Raw genomic sequence first — 19,388 nt, 5'->3', positions numbered from 1 at the left:
GTTGCTGGCAAACCTTCCCACTTACGGCCGGAGAGGAAGCCAGCATGAGCTGGACTTGAACTCACAGCGACCGCATTGGTGAGAGGCTCCTGGGTCATTACGCTGCGCTAGCGCGCTAACCGACGTTAATGCACTTAGTGTAAAACTTTTCAACCACTAAAGCGCTTTTTCTAGTGGAATTTACGTATATAAATATTATGAAAATGACACTAAAAATGAGAATTGCGTCATTGAAGAGGCATGCTTCATAAAACTGCACATATTATTTCTCTCCACCCCATGATGGTCTCAATGTTTCAAAATATTGGCGTCAGAGGTGTTCGGACAGGTGGAATTAGGATACTAGTTTATTTATTTATCTGATTTTTTTGTTACGCCGTACTCAAGAATATTTGACTTATACGGCGGCGGCCAGCATTATGGTGGGAGGAAACTGGGCAGAGCCCGGGGGAAACACATGACCATCTGCAGGTTGCTGGCAGACCTTCCCGGAGAGGAAGCCAGCATGAGCTGGACTTGAACTCACAGCGACCTCATTGGTGAGAGACTTCTGGGTCATTACGCTGCGCTAGTACACTAACCAACTGAGCCACGGAGGCCCCTAAATTAGGATACTTAAAGTACATCATATCACGGCTAAGGCAAATAAAACAGGAAGTGTTTTTTTCTTGGCATCCAAGGTCAAACTCCACAAACCAAATTTTTCATTTGTAACATGTGTCATAGAATAGCTTTCTAGCCTTTGGATCAACAATGTGTGCTTTTTAACATTCCCAATGTATACGTAGAAAAGAGCAGCTGAGGTTTCAGACTTAGATGGCTTAATCACTGTCACTGAATATATGTTTGACAAAACATGTTCAATGAGGTATTTAACAGCTAGAATAATCAAGAGGATATTTTCAAGCACATGCTTTATACAAGTCAGGTTCACATCCTGTTTTATTTCTGCGTAAATTTAAAGCATGAAATGTATCTCACTACATGCATATATGTGCATGTATTAACACAAGCAAGTCTGTTGCTGTGTCCGGTAAAGAGTACATGATTCAGCCATGTCTCCAGGTTCAGTTCACTACCCTATGCTGTTTTGCACGACAACACTGCATTTCTGTCCATATACACGACCAAGAGTAAACAACTTGCAAATATTTGTGAAAAGATTGTTAAAATTGCTTAACAAATAAATAAACCATGTCATCTTTTCAAACCTGAAGGTGACAGTAGTTTAAAGACAACTTCAATAATCTAACAGAGAAAAGTATGTGCATCTGATATCTAAAAGTATACGTTACATATAATTCAATAGATAAATGTATACGAAGTATATGTACATAAACCTTAAAACTACAGGTTAATCTGTTAACAATCAACACAATAAAGGACTGCTATTTTGTAACATTTAAGGTATTATAACCAAGAATAACAAGTAGAACCTATATATATCAGACTTCACCAATAAAAAAAGAAAGAATTTTTCAATACCACTTTGTAAGTTTGTGGTATTTTATACCTGACAAAGATCTCCACATCCCAATTAAAATGGCAGTCAGCATACTGGGTAGAAAAAATCATGCCGGCGAATACAAACAAAAACACTTAACTTCATCAAAACCAAGCCGTAAATTAACTAGAGTTATTAATTAGAGTTTTAACAGCTATCAGCACTCTAAACAGCTGCCAACTTTGATTAAGCAGCTTTATCCAGTAGAAGATACTTTACAGCTTCGCACAGCTTACCAATGCAATTTCACATCATGTTTATCACAATAATACAGTACTGATCAGGGGCTTCACGGACAGATTTAAAAATCGCTCTTTAACATTAACAGCCCCCTCTCCCCCAAAATAATATTAACAGTGTTATAAAATAAAAATTAACGCTACTGACTGTACTGCAACACACACAGATCAAGCTCTACTAATGACTAAAATGTGGCTGTTCAACACCATACAGTTACCATTCACTTCTACACTGCATGGGGGTCAGTTTTACACGTGAAAGAAACCCAGCATAGGCCACCAACCTTTACTGAGTGAGTGCGTGCTCAGGGTCTAACATAACAGGGTGTAACAGGGTACTTAAGTTTTCAATCATATGACGACAAAGGAGAGCTTAGAGTGCATATACATGTAATATGCCTCCTTGATGCAGGAAACTGAAGGCAAGTAAGCCGCCCCGCCCGAGCCATTATAATGATACGGGTCAACCAGTCATTGCACTATCCCCTTAATGCCGAACGCCAAGCGATGAAGCTACAACTTCCTCTTTTAAGATCTTAGGTGTGACCCAACCCAGGATTGACCCTGGACTTACCGCCCCTGAAGTGGACGCTTTACAAACTGAGCCATCTGGGCTGGTCTACTAACCTTTAATAAAATGCTGATGAAGTTAATTGACGGGAAAAACAGCACCTAACTATTGCACATTGTAAGTCTACCATTCAAAGTATCTTAAACCGGCATTAAATATTTTTTTTTTTTTAGATTTTTTTCAACCCAATAAGTGTTTAGTGAAACTTTGTCTTGACTCAGCTTCAGCACACTTCCATTATCAAGGGCAAGGTGACGTAATGTTTACACCAGCCCTCTAACGTCTAAGGTATTTCTGATGCCATAGTCTAAGCAGTAGATTGTGGCAGATAAAATTTGTGGACTTTGGCAATCAAGACCCGATTGATAATATACTTTTCTCGAAAATTGGACATACCGGAAGAATATTTCTTCCACTACTTAAACTGTTGATACAGTAGGCCTACTACATGTATATCATTTACAAGAAACTCTGTTTAAATAGCCTAGCTGCAGATGCAAGGCCGTGGGTATACTGGTTCAGGTTGTAGCCTCTGGGGGGGGGGGGGGGTTGCGCTAGTGATTTTGACCCCTATGTTTCAAAATTACAAATGAGGAGTTGTACAACTGGGTTCATGCTCAATTCTGAAACAAATGGAAGTAAATCTAAGCACCACTGAAGCTGACCTAGAAATTCGACTGTCTCTGAATTTTACGCTTCAACTTTGTAGTGGTCGCTTCTAAGACGAAAGCAGTGCTGAGCTAGTTACCACGGACATGAGAGAAAGCACATCATCTTGAACATGGAATTTCAATAATTTTACTGGATTTTATAAAAGATAAAAAACATCTCTTGTATGTGACAAAAACGAAGGAGAAAATTTATGTTCTTCAGTTGTAATAAATTCAGAGAAAAAGATTCTGTGGTAAGATTTAAATAAGTTGAAGTTTTGTCCGGTGAGATGCCGTCTTCTCGTTCCCATAAACCTTCTGTATCCCTAGTGAACTTTTCACTGACGCTGATATCTGATATTTACAAACTGCTGACTAAGCGCTAAAATGAACGACAAAAAGTATATTTGGGGAGAGGCGGTATGCTACTGTATGAAATAATTTGTGATGGGGGAGGCCTACCCTTGCTGAATATTACATGGCCTGTAAATCAATTGATGTTACGTCCCTGGTGGTCCGTAAATGACACAGAGCTGTCCCACAATTAACAGTCTGTGAAATGGCCCCTCAGCTACTCGTAACTTAATCGCTGTAAACTAGCTCAAAATGTCTTATGCAGTGGTTCTGTGTTATCATATGTCGCTTCATGGAATGAATGGGTAAAGGCTACGTCACAGCTTAAGCCGTCTCATTAAAATAATAAAGTATGACACTTTTTAGAAAGCTTGAATATCCCACTTATGACTGAAGTATGTTTTAGCCAGGTGCCGTCTTGTCCTTTAAGCATTCTCCAACAAAGGCCTAATAAACAAAAATAGTGGGGGAATCTATAAATTCCATGTCAAAGATTGGTTTCAACTCGCACGTCATTGCACACGAACTTGTCCAGTCTTCTATTTCTTGTTACAGGGTGAAGAATATACATAGGTGAAAGCTCTTGTATGCTAACATACATGTACAGGTACGCTGGAGGTATTCATTATGGAAAACTTCATCCAGAGAGTAACAAGTAGCTCCTAATGAAATGCAGACAAATTGTGATAAATTTTAAAACTTCTGATGCAGGACTGTCACTGTCACTGGACTGGGGTGATATCATCATCACATGGACTGGGGTGATATCATCATCACATGGACTGGGGTGATATCTGTGTTGAATGGGATAAGGTCATATGGACTGGGCTGCCAACATGCGGACTTGGAACAGCCCCATATGGACAGGGCATGTATGTGCAATCTGGTCTTCTGGAACAGGTGTCTTGGCATGTTTTTAAGGAGTGTATTACCTTCGCCGGGCCTCTCTATGAACCTTGTTTGAGTTTATTTAACACTGGTCATTCAGATCCTCCATTGTTGTGAGAATGGTTCCCACTACACGCACACAAAGTGACCAGGAAAGGAAATACATTAGCTGAAAGCTTCAACAATGGAATGTGATCTGTGTTCCCGCAGTATGCACAGGCACACACATTAACACTGTTCCAATGTCGGATAGAGGGTCATTGTCATCCATGGGTGCCAATGACTTATGAAAAAAGGCCAAAAACAGGACTCCTCCGATTCATTCACAGGTCTGCATTTTACAACCTACAAGGTCTGAGTGTGCTGGTACTTTGCCAAACAGCACCTCATCAAAGAAGATATTATCGTCCACAATTTCCCGAGGGTGACCTGACCCTAATCACAAGCAGGTCAAATAACTGTGCATGTGCAGGTCCTCTTCTGGACACACAACCTGATCAACATGGCAGATCAGTTACCACCATGAAGCAGTTCTTCAACTTCTTTGGTACATAATTTGTACATGTGCACCTGTTTGCAAACCACATGTTTTATAATGCATACACAACTTTACTTTCAATGATGTTGTTTAATGCCATTCCTAAAAATGTCTCACTTATACAATGACTCTATGTTTTAAGATGGAAATCTTGCCAGTTATATATTGATGAACATTGAAATGAATGGCGTAAATTCTTCCCTATATCAGAGTTTGGGAAGACAGGAGGTATTCAATGAACTAGGACCAATTCCACAAAGCCATTTCTGACTTAGGTCAGAATTCTTTTATTTTTCGGTTTTATAAAATTTTGTCCCCCTTATCAGTGTTAACATAAGACAAATGTTTCCAATTTTACCTTTCAGTAGCAAAAACTGAGTGTTGTGGAGAGGATTTCAACTTTGATCTAAGTCAGAAATGCATTTGTAGAATCCGCTCCAGAAGCCTGTGCCTACACACCTGTCACTAATATACATTTACCAGTGATCACTGCATATAGCTATGTAAGAACGCTTTTCTAATGATAAGGAGTAGACATATGACTATTTGTTACCATCTTTTAGGGGTAAAATGTCACCAACCTGTGTGCTAGACTGTGTGTGCAAAATTTATTTTCACTTTTCTATGGATTCAGTTTTTATGTTTTCCTTCTTTACCAAATCTGACCTGGTTATCTTATCTTTCCAAACTCTGTTCAAATGGATAGTTGTTATCCCACTGTCCATGACATAATTCTCAAGATGTATGCGTAGACATGGTATATACACACCATCCATGTAAATATCATGTGAGCTCCATAATCAAAAGATGAATGCTAAGCTTGTCACAGATAAAAATCCATGCTTTATACTGAAATGTTTTATACTGACATGTTTTCTGTAACGAGAATTAAATCCCAGTGTTTGTGCAGTGTTCCGCATTGACTCAGTATCCATTAACCTATATGCTTTGAGCTACTTGTATGCTTTTATGCTTAAATGTAAGTTAATAGGGTTAGATTATATCAAAATGCCTTTAATGTGAACTCAAATATCACCACTGATTTTTTTGCAAAAATTCCCAGGCATGTTCTAATGCTACTAGGTAACCAACACGCCTTCACAAAATAAATGGAAAATGAGTTTGCATCAAAAAGGCTTAGCATCCTTGGTTTTAGTGTATAGAGTGAGCTAAGTGGTGAAGTACATGAACCCAACCTTTATAAGCCTGTTTGTCTTTCATGGTGTCTCATATACTGCACAAAAACTAAAAATCCTCAGGAAAGTAATCTATGATCTACTGTTGTGGATGAACCTAAACTTAACAATAAACTACAACTACATGAACATCTATATTCAACATACATGCAGAACTCATTCCTGGCCTTTGTAATAGACTGTCTGCTCGCAAAGTTGCACAACATTTTTTATTCAAGAATATTTAGCAGCCAGGTTTAAATCCAAAAGGAAACTGGTCAATAACCAAGGAGAAACAACTGGATCGCAATGTTTTAGTGACAGACAGATCAAGCAAGAAAGACATCCTCGAGTCTTATTAGCCATGAGCCTCAGGGGTTATGGGAGGTGTATTACAGCTAACCATGGCCAACACAGGTTTAGACACACACCAACTTCCATACTTTTCAATTTGTATTTGACAACAGCAGCACACCTGAACCTACAATTTACAGACACAAAATGTTCTTCTAAATCAGGCTTAAGTGGACTACACTGGAGAAAAGTACATGTAAGAAAAACAAGACAGCCAAAGTTGACAGCTAGATCTGACTCTCAGGTGTAGCATAAATACTGCATTGACAAAGGTTCATGTATATGTGAACAGACCCCTGAGTCTTCTGACTAGGCAATCATTAAACCGATGTTCGTTGAGAGTAACCCACCCAACCATCCGAAAACAGCAGTGAATCAAAGTTTGTATTTTACAAAGTTTGTACAAAGAGGCTTTAGATGATCTTTTTTCTTAATTTCTTTAAAACCCCTATCTTTTTCATCAGCAAAGATAATAATAATAATAAAATTGCCATTCAAAATCCCCAATTTTTCCTTATTACTGTAAATTTTCAATCTTTTCAACCATTAAAGCACTTTTTTCAGTGGAATTTATGCATATAATTATTATGAAAATGATGTCAAAAATAATTTATTTGCAAGATTCATAAAACTGAGCAAATTATTTCTCCACACTCCATAGTTCTCGCGGAATGTTTCAAAGTATTGGTTGCAGTGGTGGTGGAAAATGTTGAGGAAGCAGGTTAAATTACCCCCGGGGAAGAATTTTTTACAGATGGCCTTATATCCTGAAGGTTTAATGCCTTCTTCCTGGTTGTCACTACACTAAAGCTAGACTCCCTTCAAGGGGCACATAAACATAGTATATGCAAATGTTCATAGCCCTCTTCACAGAGCTCTGAATTGTTTGTATTGAAAGCGCCAGGCTTATGCATATAAACATTAGTAGAGTAAGCTAGCATTTATGTTACTGAACTAAAAGTTCACAACTCTTTTATGTCATCATACTCCAGGAATTAAAATGAGCATTTGTATTGTCACAACTCTGTAACGATTATAGATATACTATTCTGATACTTATAAAATTGAGGATTATAATGTCCCTCGCATTACATGTATCAATATTACAGTACTGTATAACCAGGTATACACAGCCTGCTGTACTTTACTTGATCATGTATATATGTGTAATGGGAACAATGCTGTTTTTTGTCTTGATACTAATATAAAGACATTCACCATCCCTAAAGTCAAACATGCACACCTGGGAACCACAGCAATCCATGGTTATCTATAACACCAGGTAAATAAGGTAAACAAGCACCTTGAAGGATGGGCTATGCCATATGTAACACGTCCATAGCACGCCTGTGGACATAAGTGGTACAAAATGAAGTAGTGAGGGTTAGTAGTTCTCACCTGGAGCCTCCCCCAGGGTGGGGATGAGCCCTGCTGCGGTCATCATAGTCATACCCGTTGTGCATTACGCCAGGCATTATCCACTACACCCGACTGCCAAACCCAAATCCTCAGTCACTCTTGGGGGATCGGAGACACTGAGAGAAAAAACAACGATCTGGGTTAGAAACACAACACTACTAGCTGGCATACATGTCCATATGATACCTTAGAGGGCAAGAGTTGAGGCAGAACAAATGGGACCGTCAGAAACACAGGGACAGGTATGGGTGTATGCAGGTAGTTTAATACAGAGCCTACCTGTCCAGGTTACCTATGTATCAGTATGTTTACTGTACACCACCATACAGTAAACATGACAGTCTACCTGAAACTTAGGAATGGCCTTTGATATAACCTACATAGACATATACCTGGGTATATATGTTCATGTATTAGCTCAGTCCCACCCCTTCTGCTTGGTAACCTCTGTATTCCAGACCTACATGTATATGTTATCGGTAACATGTGTACACCTGCCAAATCAACCTGTAAAAATCAGCCTTTACCTGAACATACATATACACACATACACATGTATAGATACTAATAGCACATGTACACTCTTCTCTCAGGTAAACCATGCATATGTGCAGGTAGGCACACTGCCCACCTGTAGTGAGTGACTACACTGAAATGTCAGCCTAGCCTTTCTCAAGCCTCCACAAAGCAGGAAGAATGATCTGCTAATAAATTTCACCTTATCACGTTTGTCAATGAAACAACAGAAACATGTGTAAATGCATTAATGCCTATATAAAGGCTGGCTAATTTGTATCTACATACAGGTCAGTTTACATTCATTATTCAGCTGTCTACTGGGTAATTTCGAACCCTGTTTATGTGCATGGATTTTGTAAGGCAAGTCCATCAGAGTTCAAATCCAGTTCCCCCAAATAATCTAAAATTGCATGTTTTTATTTTTTACCTGTTTGATTGAAGTTTCACTATATACTTATAATAAGAACTTTCTACTTCATATGATGAAGTCAGGTTGTTAGGTGAAGAAACCCGATTGCCAGGGAGTGAAACTCTAGTTACCTGACATGCATCTTCATTTAAAAACAGTGAGAGTTAAATTCGAACACATCTGATAGTTGCAACATGCAAGTGCTTCAACCATTTTCCTACCTGAACTCAATACAGGTAGGCCATATGTATGTATGTAAGCACAAAAAACTCTATGATGCTGTTGAAAACAAACAGCAATAATAAAACTTAAAGGCTTTAGAGACTTTTGATGAAGTAAAAATTCCTTAAAACTGGCGTGAACAACAGGCATGAGCACATGTACCGTGGGAATGGAGATCAGTCATCAGAAATGTTGCAGATAAATAACACTTAATAATCACAAACAAAAAAGTCTTTGTCAAAGCACTGGTATTGGAAACGCAGACCACTGAGCCTTGATGACTATTCGCAATTATTCATTAGCATAAGGCAAATATAAAGACGATGATAGACAGGCAGACAAAGAAATATAACAGATCGACCCCCAAACAGAGATAAATTACACTGCTAAAGAAATGAAGGGAGATGAAAACGAACAATTGCCATACTTCATAACAAGACAATCATAAATGTTGTCTAAATCACCCATTATTTATCCAGGTTACGTAACCAGTAAAAGATGGGTGTTCATAGAGTAATTGACATCACTGTGCTGTAATACTGTGACTAATCAAACCTTACACACACATCAAACAAAAACATGCAAGGTGAAAAACTCAACAAGTAAGGTCATAACATATTACGACACAGGTAAGAAGAAAAACTGTGTAGGGGCAAATGAGCAATATATACCTGTGTACATATAATTATAGTTCATCTTTAGCCTTCTAAATCTTTGTGAAAGGCAAACAATCCTTAAACCACTAAAAATACATGTGAAGTCCACCACATGAATGGGAGACTGTGTACATGTGAAGTCCACCACATGAATGCGAGACCGTGCACGTGTAAAGTCTACCACATGATGGGAGGCCGTGCATGTGTGAAGTCTACCACACGAATGGAAGACCGTGCACGTGTTACGTCGTCAACATGAATGGAAGACTGTGCATGAGTGAAGTCTACCACATGAATGGAAGACCGTGCACGTGTGAAGTCTACCACATGATGGGAGACCGTGCATGTGTGAAGTCTACCACACAAATGGAAGACGGTGCACGTCCGAAGTCTACCACATGAATGTGAGACCGTGCAAGTGTGAAGTCCACCACATGAAAGCGAGACCGTGCATGTGTAAAGTCTGCCACATGATGGGAGACTTGTGCACGTGTTAAGTCTACCACATGAATGGAAGACTGTGCACGCGTGCAGTCCACCACATGAATGTGAGACTGCGCAAGTGTGAAGTCCACCACATGAATGCGAGACCGTGCACGTGTAAAGTCTACCACATGATGGGATGCTGTGCATGTGTGAAGTCTACCACATGAATGGAAGACCGTGCATGTGTTAAGTCGTCAACATGAATGGAAGACTGTGCGTGTGTGAAGTCTACCACATGAATGAAAGACTGTGCACGTGTGAAGTCTACCAAATGAATGGAAGACCGTGCACAAGTGAAGTCTACCACATGAATGGAAGACCATGCATGTGTGAAGTCCACCACATGAATGGAAGACTGTGCACTTGTGAAGACTACCACATGAATGGAAGACCATGTAAGTGTGAAGTCCACCAAATGAATGCAAGACCGTGCATGTGTTAAGTCGTTAACATGAATGGAAGACTGTGCACGTGTGAAGTCTACCACATGAATGAAAGACTGTGTATATGTGAACAAGTATATGTACCTAGAAACCACATCTTTTAACTTGTCTTTAAACACTTGTTTTTTGTTCAAACATTTCATACAGTAATCATACAAATACATACATGTATATAAATTTACCCATTCATAGGCCTTATTCAACCAGTGTACATCTACACACAGTTCAATGCAAACAAACATGTGCATTAAGGTAAAGAATGCATGAGCCACAGTATCTGACAGTATCGGAAATATGAAGTCACTCATCATTATCATTTGATCATTTTTACCACTATCGTGTGAGTTCACTAACACTAATGCTCCTCAAGTACAGATACCTGTTCATATTATATCACCAATTACACTCATCATCACAGGATACCAAAGTCCACCAGATTTTAAAAAACTCAACCAATGTGGCATGATCATGTATACAGAACACCTGAACAGATAACAGATCCGTACATGCAAACTATTAGTTGTCGGACTGATCTTTTTGCAACAATCATATTTATACATATGCTATTTTAATGGTTTTGAGATGGCGCAGCTGGAGTGAAATGTACAAAGCCTGAACGCGTTGTAATGGGTGCACCTAGTCCCATATACTGATCATGACATGGACATGTAGCCTGCTATACATGTACATGTACCTATCATAATGTTGACACTGGGCCTGATGTACCCATCAAGTTGTTGACACCGAGTGTTACATACCCATCATAATGTTGACACCGTGCCTGATATACCCATCAAGTTGTTGACACCAAGTGTTATATACCCATCATAATGTTGACACCGTGCCTGATATACCCATCAAGTTGTTGACACCAAGTGTTACATACCCATCATAATGTTCACACTGTGCCTGATGTGCCCATCAAGTTGTTGACACTGAGTGTTACATAGCCATCATAATGTTGACACCGTGCCTGATATACCCATCAAGTTGTTGACACCAAGTGTTATATACCCATCATAATGTTGACACTGTGCCTGATATACCCATCAAGTTGTTGACACCGCATGTTACATACCCATCATAATGTTGACACCGTGCCTGATATACCCATCAAGTTGTTGACACCGAGTGTTATATACCCATCATAATGTTGACCCCGTGCCTGATATGCCCATTAAGTTGTTGACACCGAGTATTATATACCCATCATAATGTTGACACCGAACCTGATATACCCATCATGATGTTGACACTCAGCCTGATATACCCATCATGATGTTGACACTCAGCCTGATATACCCATCATAATGATGGGTAACATCAACACAATGATACCTATCATGATGTTGATGTAAACATGCCTGATGATGATACCTGTACCTAGAATACTAATAAATTTTTTCCAACCTCATCTTCTCCATAACACAGTGCCGTCAAGTTAAACAGCTCCATGATCCGTACACATAAACGAATAAAAATGAACGTCCCAATTCCCCAATCTTTTCGATAATTCCGCAGTCTTTTCGTATAGGAAAGAGAAACTTGATTTTGGTTGATTGGCCAATATCAGTGTTTCACAAAAATACAGTTTTATTAGTTTACATAAAATGATGCCTCAGATTATGCTTGAATAAACACCTGTAAACAAAGGTTGACGAATCACCGTTCATTTACACTTACAATCATGTATTGCATTAAAGTTAAAACAGATTGTAACAAGCAAGTAAAGTATAACACATATAAAATAAATCAAACTTATAAAAGCAGAGTTGTAGCTAAACAGTACCTGTGCCAATTCTGAGATCTACAGCCACACAATCTAAACCCATCTGCAGCCTGACAGCAGAATGCCTAGAACAGTGTGTGTATGTATGCGGCAAGCATAAAGGTGTTACAAGACCCACGTTCCATCACAATACCATCTGCCACATCAGTGCACACAACAACAACAGATTACACCCATGAAGGGAACAATTTCTCATTAAGAAAAAAAAAAAGAAACAAATGGGCATTAGAATGTACAATCACACTTCTTAAATTAAAAAGACACCAAATATGAAGTCTAGACTTCCAGTTACCATGGCAACAAACCTCCTTGAGCCATTTCTCTGACATACCTGATGTAAGAAAAAAAAATAATAATAAAAATGGTTATGTCTTATTCCTACAATTAAATTTAAGCCATAAATAAATTCTCAAAAGGTCACATATACAGTCAAAACAAGCCAGACTACTTAACATATATTTATATCTCTGACTCCAGAGGCACTGAAGCTTAGAAAGTCACAATGACCCTAACACTATTATAAATCAAAGCTATAGAACTGGAAAAGAACTTCTGAAGAACTAACAATGTTAAACTCTCTCTTCACATGTTATTTAAAGTTAAAAATTAGATTAAATTCGACTAATTATTAAAGATAAAAAAAATATAGTGAAGAATAAATAAAAAAGTATTGTATGTATACTACCATGCGAATTTCTCAACTTTTTTGCATATGAGAGATCACAATTAATGCACATTTTGAATTTGATCTTGGAGACAACACTAGACTGGCTGGATTGCCCAGTTCCAGGGCTTCAAAAAAAGTATAATTTTATCAGTTAACACTGAATAATACCTTCAGAATATGCTTGAATAAACACCTTGCAAACATGCAAAAAACTGAAGAATTACAGTACATGAAAACAAGTCTGATGTATTTATCATAACATTGCACATAAACATGCCATATATATATATATATATATATATATATATATATATATATATATATATATACATCCTATGAGTATACATTAGTTTGCACAAGCCACTACATTTAAGCTAGAGCTACACAAATATTTACTGAGAAATGTGACAGATTGGCAGCAAGTTGCAAACTAACATACTTACATGTATGCACTAATTCAACACGACTTCCTTTTAATTTAACACATTCTTTGATCCTCTCAGTCCTTGGCTGTCAAGTTTAAGGCAATGAATGAAGATAATTACAACTAAATGAAGAGGGACAAAGCAGAAATCACAAAAACAGTGAGATGCACGTAAAACTTACAAGTATCGTAACTGTTACCACTTGATTTTAAATGTCTTCATCAAATCTGGAATTTTAGCTGGAGTATTCTATGACTTTTTACACCTAAACTAGGAGACCCTCAAGCCTACAAGTACATGTCCATGTAAACTGCAGCACAAAAGTTAGGTAGACTATAAACTTCTGTTATAAACATTTTCTTTTCTTCACCAAAAACAAAGCTCTGAGATTCATAATACACCTGACAGAGATAGTATCAGCCCTGCAGCAACACTTGTCTATGGCGATGACCTCTGACCTTAACGCTCGTGCTGCTATCAAATACTTCTTTTGTATAGACCTGACACACACAGCTTTTCTGGGACAAAAATTAGTCTAACAAATTTGCCTATTTGTATTACTAATTGCTTGCATGAATTTTGAGACAAATCAGCCACAGAGGAGACAATATTAATAGTTGATCTGAGCTTAAAGTATATCTGAAGAATACCTCACTTTCTCTTTCGAATGTCATTCATTCACACTGAAACTTTTAATTAAAAACCAGAAAAGATTTAACTCAGTCAACATTGATAATATGCTCATGTCCAATTTCCTCAGGTAAAACAGCAATAAGACACACTGCTTTATGCATTTTAAATCTGTCCTATTAATACAGACCTTTATACATGAATATGTAGGTATGATAAATAAATCATGTCTAACATTACCTAGAAAATAAAACCAAAAGTGCAACAAACGTAAATTGGTTACTGTAACATAATTGAAATGATGTATTCATGACTGCAAGATTAAATTTGTTTGAACCAGACACATGATGCAGGCAAGTCATTTTTTTCACTGTCCAAAAATTTCTTCACCTGAACATACCTGGCTCTGAACCAATTACCAGGTTACCTTTTAATAATTGCTAAAGAGCTGATAAAGATGTTAAGCTCTCAGACTATAGTTATGACAGCCTACAACTTGGACCAAATACTACAACTGTAGAACTGTGTTAACACAGGTGTGGCCAGTCTTAATACTTCACACCTGTGCTGTGGATATCAGCTGCAGAGCTGTTCATGTCCTTTCATTTGCAGTTACGATTATTTCACCTACTGATCTGCCCAACAGTTAAAATATGCACATGTAAAAAATGTCTATTAGCACTGCTTTTTTTACTGGTAATTGTGTTGATTATAAAAACCTAAAACAATCACCCCTGCTTGTAATCTAAATTCAGCAAAACAAGACAACTCATAATTAAATTGAGTTCTATTATATATATATATATTTCATTTATTAATTTCATGACAGACTGAGGGGTCAGAATCTAAACTAGGTAATTAAAGGCAAATTATGACCACTCAAAAATAATTTGAATGATAATTTTTTTATATTTTTTTATGTCCAACTGAAGCCTAAATGCGACTTACATGCAGTTTATGCCAATAGTTGTCTAAATATTTATCTAAACTCTAAGGAAAGGATGGAAATTGTAGCTAATTCTGTATGGAGTAGACTAATACAAATAAATTTTCCATATGAAGCTTGAAAGAACCTTGCGTAAAAATGTGACTAATGACTATAAGGTCGTACGATAGCTGAAAAACTTAATTCACAGTTGAAACCACTCCACTACATGCGCACATGTACAACATGTAAGTACAAGAAAATGTTAATCACATATATACAATTTACAAACACATAACAAAAATTTTGTACATCGCACATGTACATGTTTTTTTATAATTGAACAGTTCTTATTCAAAATAAACTGGCTGCTTTCAATGATTATCAATATCACCATGCCAACTGAACACACCGAACTGTGCTATTAATACACAGAAAATACCAGGCAACCTTTACCAGAAATGAATATCAATGGTCTCATTTATCCTTTAACAGGTAAATTTAGGCATCAGATTGTACATAAGATAGCCCATATTAATACTGGCCTGGTATCTTTATGTTACTCTACATATTGTCCATGTATATATATATATATATATATATATATGAATGAATTCATCTTTTACAGCTGAGATGAATACAGATTTGTAGATATCTTTTCACATACACATGTAAATAGCACAAGGAATTTAATTTTTAGCATAATAAAAGCTATGGTTAACACACAGAAACCTTTTTAAGTCAAGCAGTGGGTCTTTAAATGTTCACATTCCACCTTAAAATTCTCCAGTAAATGTCATGAAATAGATACCAACATTTCTGCAGACCTAAATCCTGTTTAAATACTGAACTGACCTACATGTACAATTTCTCCAACATATCCAACCAGGATTTGGAGAATCGTACCGTGACCTGTCTACACCTAACAAGTATGGTAGCCTACCCCTAAACCACATAACAATCTCTACTAGAAAATACTTCAGCTTAACCTGCATGCATTCTTTTATCTTTGGACTCCATTCTTGAGGCCTGCCCATTCCTCTGAGGACAAGGCATTCCACTTACCAACTGAAGCATGCATGCTTGAGATCTGGCGACCATTGTGGGGATGAGGGGTTGGCAACAGTTAACCATCTGTGGGCTGTTAACTTCACTGATTGCTTCACGGGCATTTCTTTTTGTCCTTCTGTCGTTTTCTTTTCAATTTTTATATCATGTATTACAAACATCACAATTAAATACAGCTAAACTATCTAATCTTTCTACTACCTGTATCTGATAACCTACAGACTTTGGTAAACTATAAAATTAAAAGCACTATGACTTTATCATTATGAGCTTTATGTATTCAAATTAAATTCAACTAAATGATAAATGTTTTCACTTGTATTTCAAGCTCTTTCAACACCAACACAGAATACCATGAGCATGTCACTATAAATAACTTTACCCAAGTCCAAATTACTCCTTGGCATTCATGACATTGTTTGCATTAGGTAACTGGATAACCTACAGGATAACCTACAGGATAACCTTCATTCTTCATACCAGAGTCTCTTATTGAAACTGTATATGGTGAGATATGTCAACATGCCAACTTACTGGTACATGGACACTGACAGTCTATGCCACTTACATCAAACAGGTTTAATGTTTATTCAAAGATTTCTCTGGCAAAGTGAATAACCAAAAGAACATTCATGTATGCAGCTGAAAACAAAGTGATTCAAACTCATCAAAAACAAGTGAATACTGTCAAAATGAATAGTAGCACTTCATAACTTTGATAAACAAAACGGCTAAAGTATTTAAAATGTTCATGTTCTGCACAGTTAAAACTGAAGATCTAAACCTTTCAGCCAGAGGAAAGAGTCAATTTGCTATGCCAAGATTATAATAAAACCTGTACAAAATCGTGAATGTTTCAACTTACAGCTTTTACTTCAAGATAAAAAAATTTAAAAACCTGTACTTTTAGTTTCGTCATGTCAACGTTGCATATATATATATTACACATCTGGTTATAAGAGAATTTATCGATCAAGCAAATACACCACACAGTTATCTCCCCCTGTAGTCATCACCTCCCTTCACATATGTACATGAACATATTACAGTCTTGTACCAAATTGCAATGAAGGAATAAATGAATAATTGATATCATATTGCAGCGTGCATCATGGTAAGTAAGTTCATGTGAGGGGGCACACGACTTTGCAGTTCGGGAACAGAACCCTGACTTTTTCCCTAAATTTGACCACCTGTTAACCTGATGCAGTTGTAGAATGATGTATAATCATTAAGGCGCCTTAAAATTTGGGACTTATTATTTTTTGAGTTTCGAGTTAGAACTCTTATGCTAATACTTTTGACAGCTCACATGGAACAGTAAATCAATTATGTATCATACATGTTATATTAATTATTACATTCTGAATGGCCGTAACATTCCAATGTACATGCAAACCAGCATGTCCTGCAAAGGCCCACTGCTCTTAAAACCACTCCTCACATTAAACCACTGTATACTACATGCAGTTACGTCATTTCATTGAGTACGTGTGATGGTCTGCCAGCAACCTGCAGATGGTTGTGGGTTTCCACCAGGCTCTGCCCGGTTTCCTCCCACCATAATGTTGGCTGCCGTCGTATAAGTGAAATACTCTTGAGTACGGTGTAAACATCAATCAAAAAAATAAATCATTTCATTGATGGTGATGAAATCTCCTGCTTTAACAATTGTGCAAACTAGGGGAGGGGCACATCAACCACTGGACAAGGGAACTGGATCACTGTTATAGGTCAGGTGAGGGCAGTTCAAAGCAGAGATTAAGTCAGGGTACTGGATTTGACATGTTCACCATTCCCCAAGGGTGGGAAAAGCCCCAATAAAGGGCGGTATTAAACAGTGTCTGACACTGACTATAAAGACTATACCTAGTTCAGCCACTGTCGTTGTTTCCCCTGGAAAACTTTTCACACATGTACTTTTAAAGGATCATGATCAATAGTTATGGGAAGGTTTGAAATGATGTTCTTGAAAATGTCATGTATCATAACATGGGATTATCTGTGTTTAGACAAAACTACCAGCAGAAAATTTTTAGAAGCATTTTAATCTCACAGCCATCCAAGAATACAATTCAGAAGATTAATCTATTTCTGTTTCATTAAATTAGTTTTCTCTATTATATGTACCAACCCAACACCGTGTTAAAATTTCCCGTCTCACTCTATGTCCTGTAAACTCTAAAGCAATTACGTAAGGTCAAAAAAGGCATCATTCTCTTTTCATAATGATTATGACACAACTCAAAAATTGTGTATCGATGCTGCATGTATGGATTCCAAACTATATCATGACAACAATGTTGAGGTTACTGTCATGTGGTAGTGACATGACATCAATTCACTGAAAAGTCAGCTTTTCACCATGAACATCTGAGATGAAGCTCATAGACTAACAAAAGGATCAAGTCAGAGGCTATGCAACCGACCCAATATTCCACCTCCTTAACTCTGATTTTTTCCAAATAATTAGAATTAGAACTTGCACCAGGCCACCCGAGTTTATCACTCGGTTTATTAATTCAAAGTACCCTCCATGCAACCCTGTCATACACTTACAATTAAATTCTAAAGGATTAAGATATATCTAGGCCTGATCTTGATAGAGCTTTTCCTTCATTTTTTTTTTACACTATTTCCAGCGGCATTTCATGTTGAATATCAGATTCTCCTTAAATTAAGTCTCAAGCTTAGGAGTCATTATCAGTGAACAAAACGACCGGTTTATCCCGAATCCGTTCCCCTCCATTAAACACAAAAACACGAACATCTCAAAATGGTAGAAGAAACTCAATCAAACTTACATTTGTAGGTGTAAACTCTGTTAAACTTTGAACATAGCAAAATTCCTGCAATGACCCTCTTTTCACCCCTTGACTCCGCCTTAACGCCTCTGCTACCGATACTAAATAAGCAATTGTAACCTTCAATATTGATGCATTCGGAAGTCTACGTAAAAAAACACGTCAACATGGCGGCCAGATTGAAACTGTTTCGAGGCGTATCATTCGTTGACGTGCCAATGTTTAATTCCATAAATCAACAGAATTACACAGACTAATGTATTACTGGTGGATAAAGCCGCCTCACCTGTTCTCGGACTCACAAATTCTGGTCACGTTTGACCGTGACACTTTATCAACAGGTATACTTCGGCTGTTTTCCCAGTGCTCGGTTTACGCTCTCCTCGTGTGGAGCTCTCCTGTGTTCAACAAATGGGCGAGGTCGGTCAGGCTGTTCCGAGCAGCGGCGTCACTCCCCGGAACTAAAGCACAGCCGGCAAACTTCCTCCTGTTTTATAATTCGATTATTAGCCTTGTACAAATTAAAACAGCCACAAAGATATATTTACACAGTGTTACGAGCTGTTAAAACTATGTGCAGGAAATACGTAATACATTTTCATTTGTATGAATTTCATATCAATGTTTGTACAACCTGCTACTCAGGGGACACT

The 19,388-nt window shown here is 37.6% G+C and overlaps 1 protein-coding gene across 6 annotated transcripts in view; it reads right to left on the bottom strand.

The window, feature by feature from the left end:
* The window catches only part of LOC135466853 (epidermal growth factor receptor kinase substrate 8-like protein 2), a 90,902-nt gene extending 71,763 nt beyond the window's left edge, over window positions 1–19,139 (bottom strand). For 2 of the 6 annotated variants that reach the window (XM_064744596.1, XM_064744602.1), the window contains exons 1-2: window positions 19,022–19,139; window positions 7,672–7,808 (exon numbers count right to left, since the gene is read on the bottom strand). In XM_064744596.1, coding sequence (XP_064600666.1) covers window positions 7,672–7,748 — 77 coding nt within the window. In that variant the 5' untranslated portion in view covers window positions 7,749–7,808; window positions 19,022–19,139. Of the gene's footprint in view, window positions 1–7,671; window positions 7,809–7,971; window positions 7,994–8,084; window positions 8,199–8,219; window positions 8,280–18,735; window positions 18,800–19,021 lie in introns of those variants that run through there. The other 4 variants (XM_064744597.1, XM_064744601.1, XM_064744598.1 and 1 more) reach the window with 4 other exon arrangements.
* Between the last annotated feature and the right edge of the window lie 249 nt (window positions 19,140–19,388).

Source organism: Liolophura sinensis, chromosome 6 (genome assembly GCF_032854445.1).
Source record: "Liolophura sinensis isolate JHLJ2023 chromosome 6, CUHK_Ljap_v2, whole genome shotgun sequence".
NCBI lineage: Eukaryota > Metazoa > Mollusca > Polyplacophora > Chitonida > Chitonidae > Liolophura > Liolophura sinensis.
Note: the sequence above shows the minus strand (reverse complement) of the source record. Positions and strands in the feature narration are given on the sequence as shown.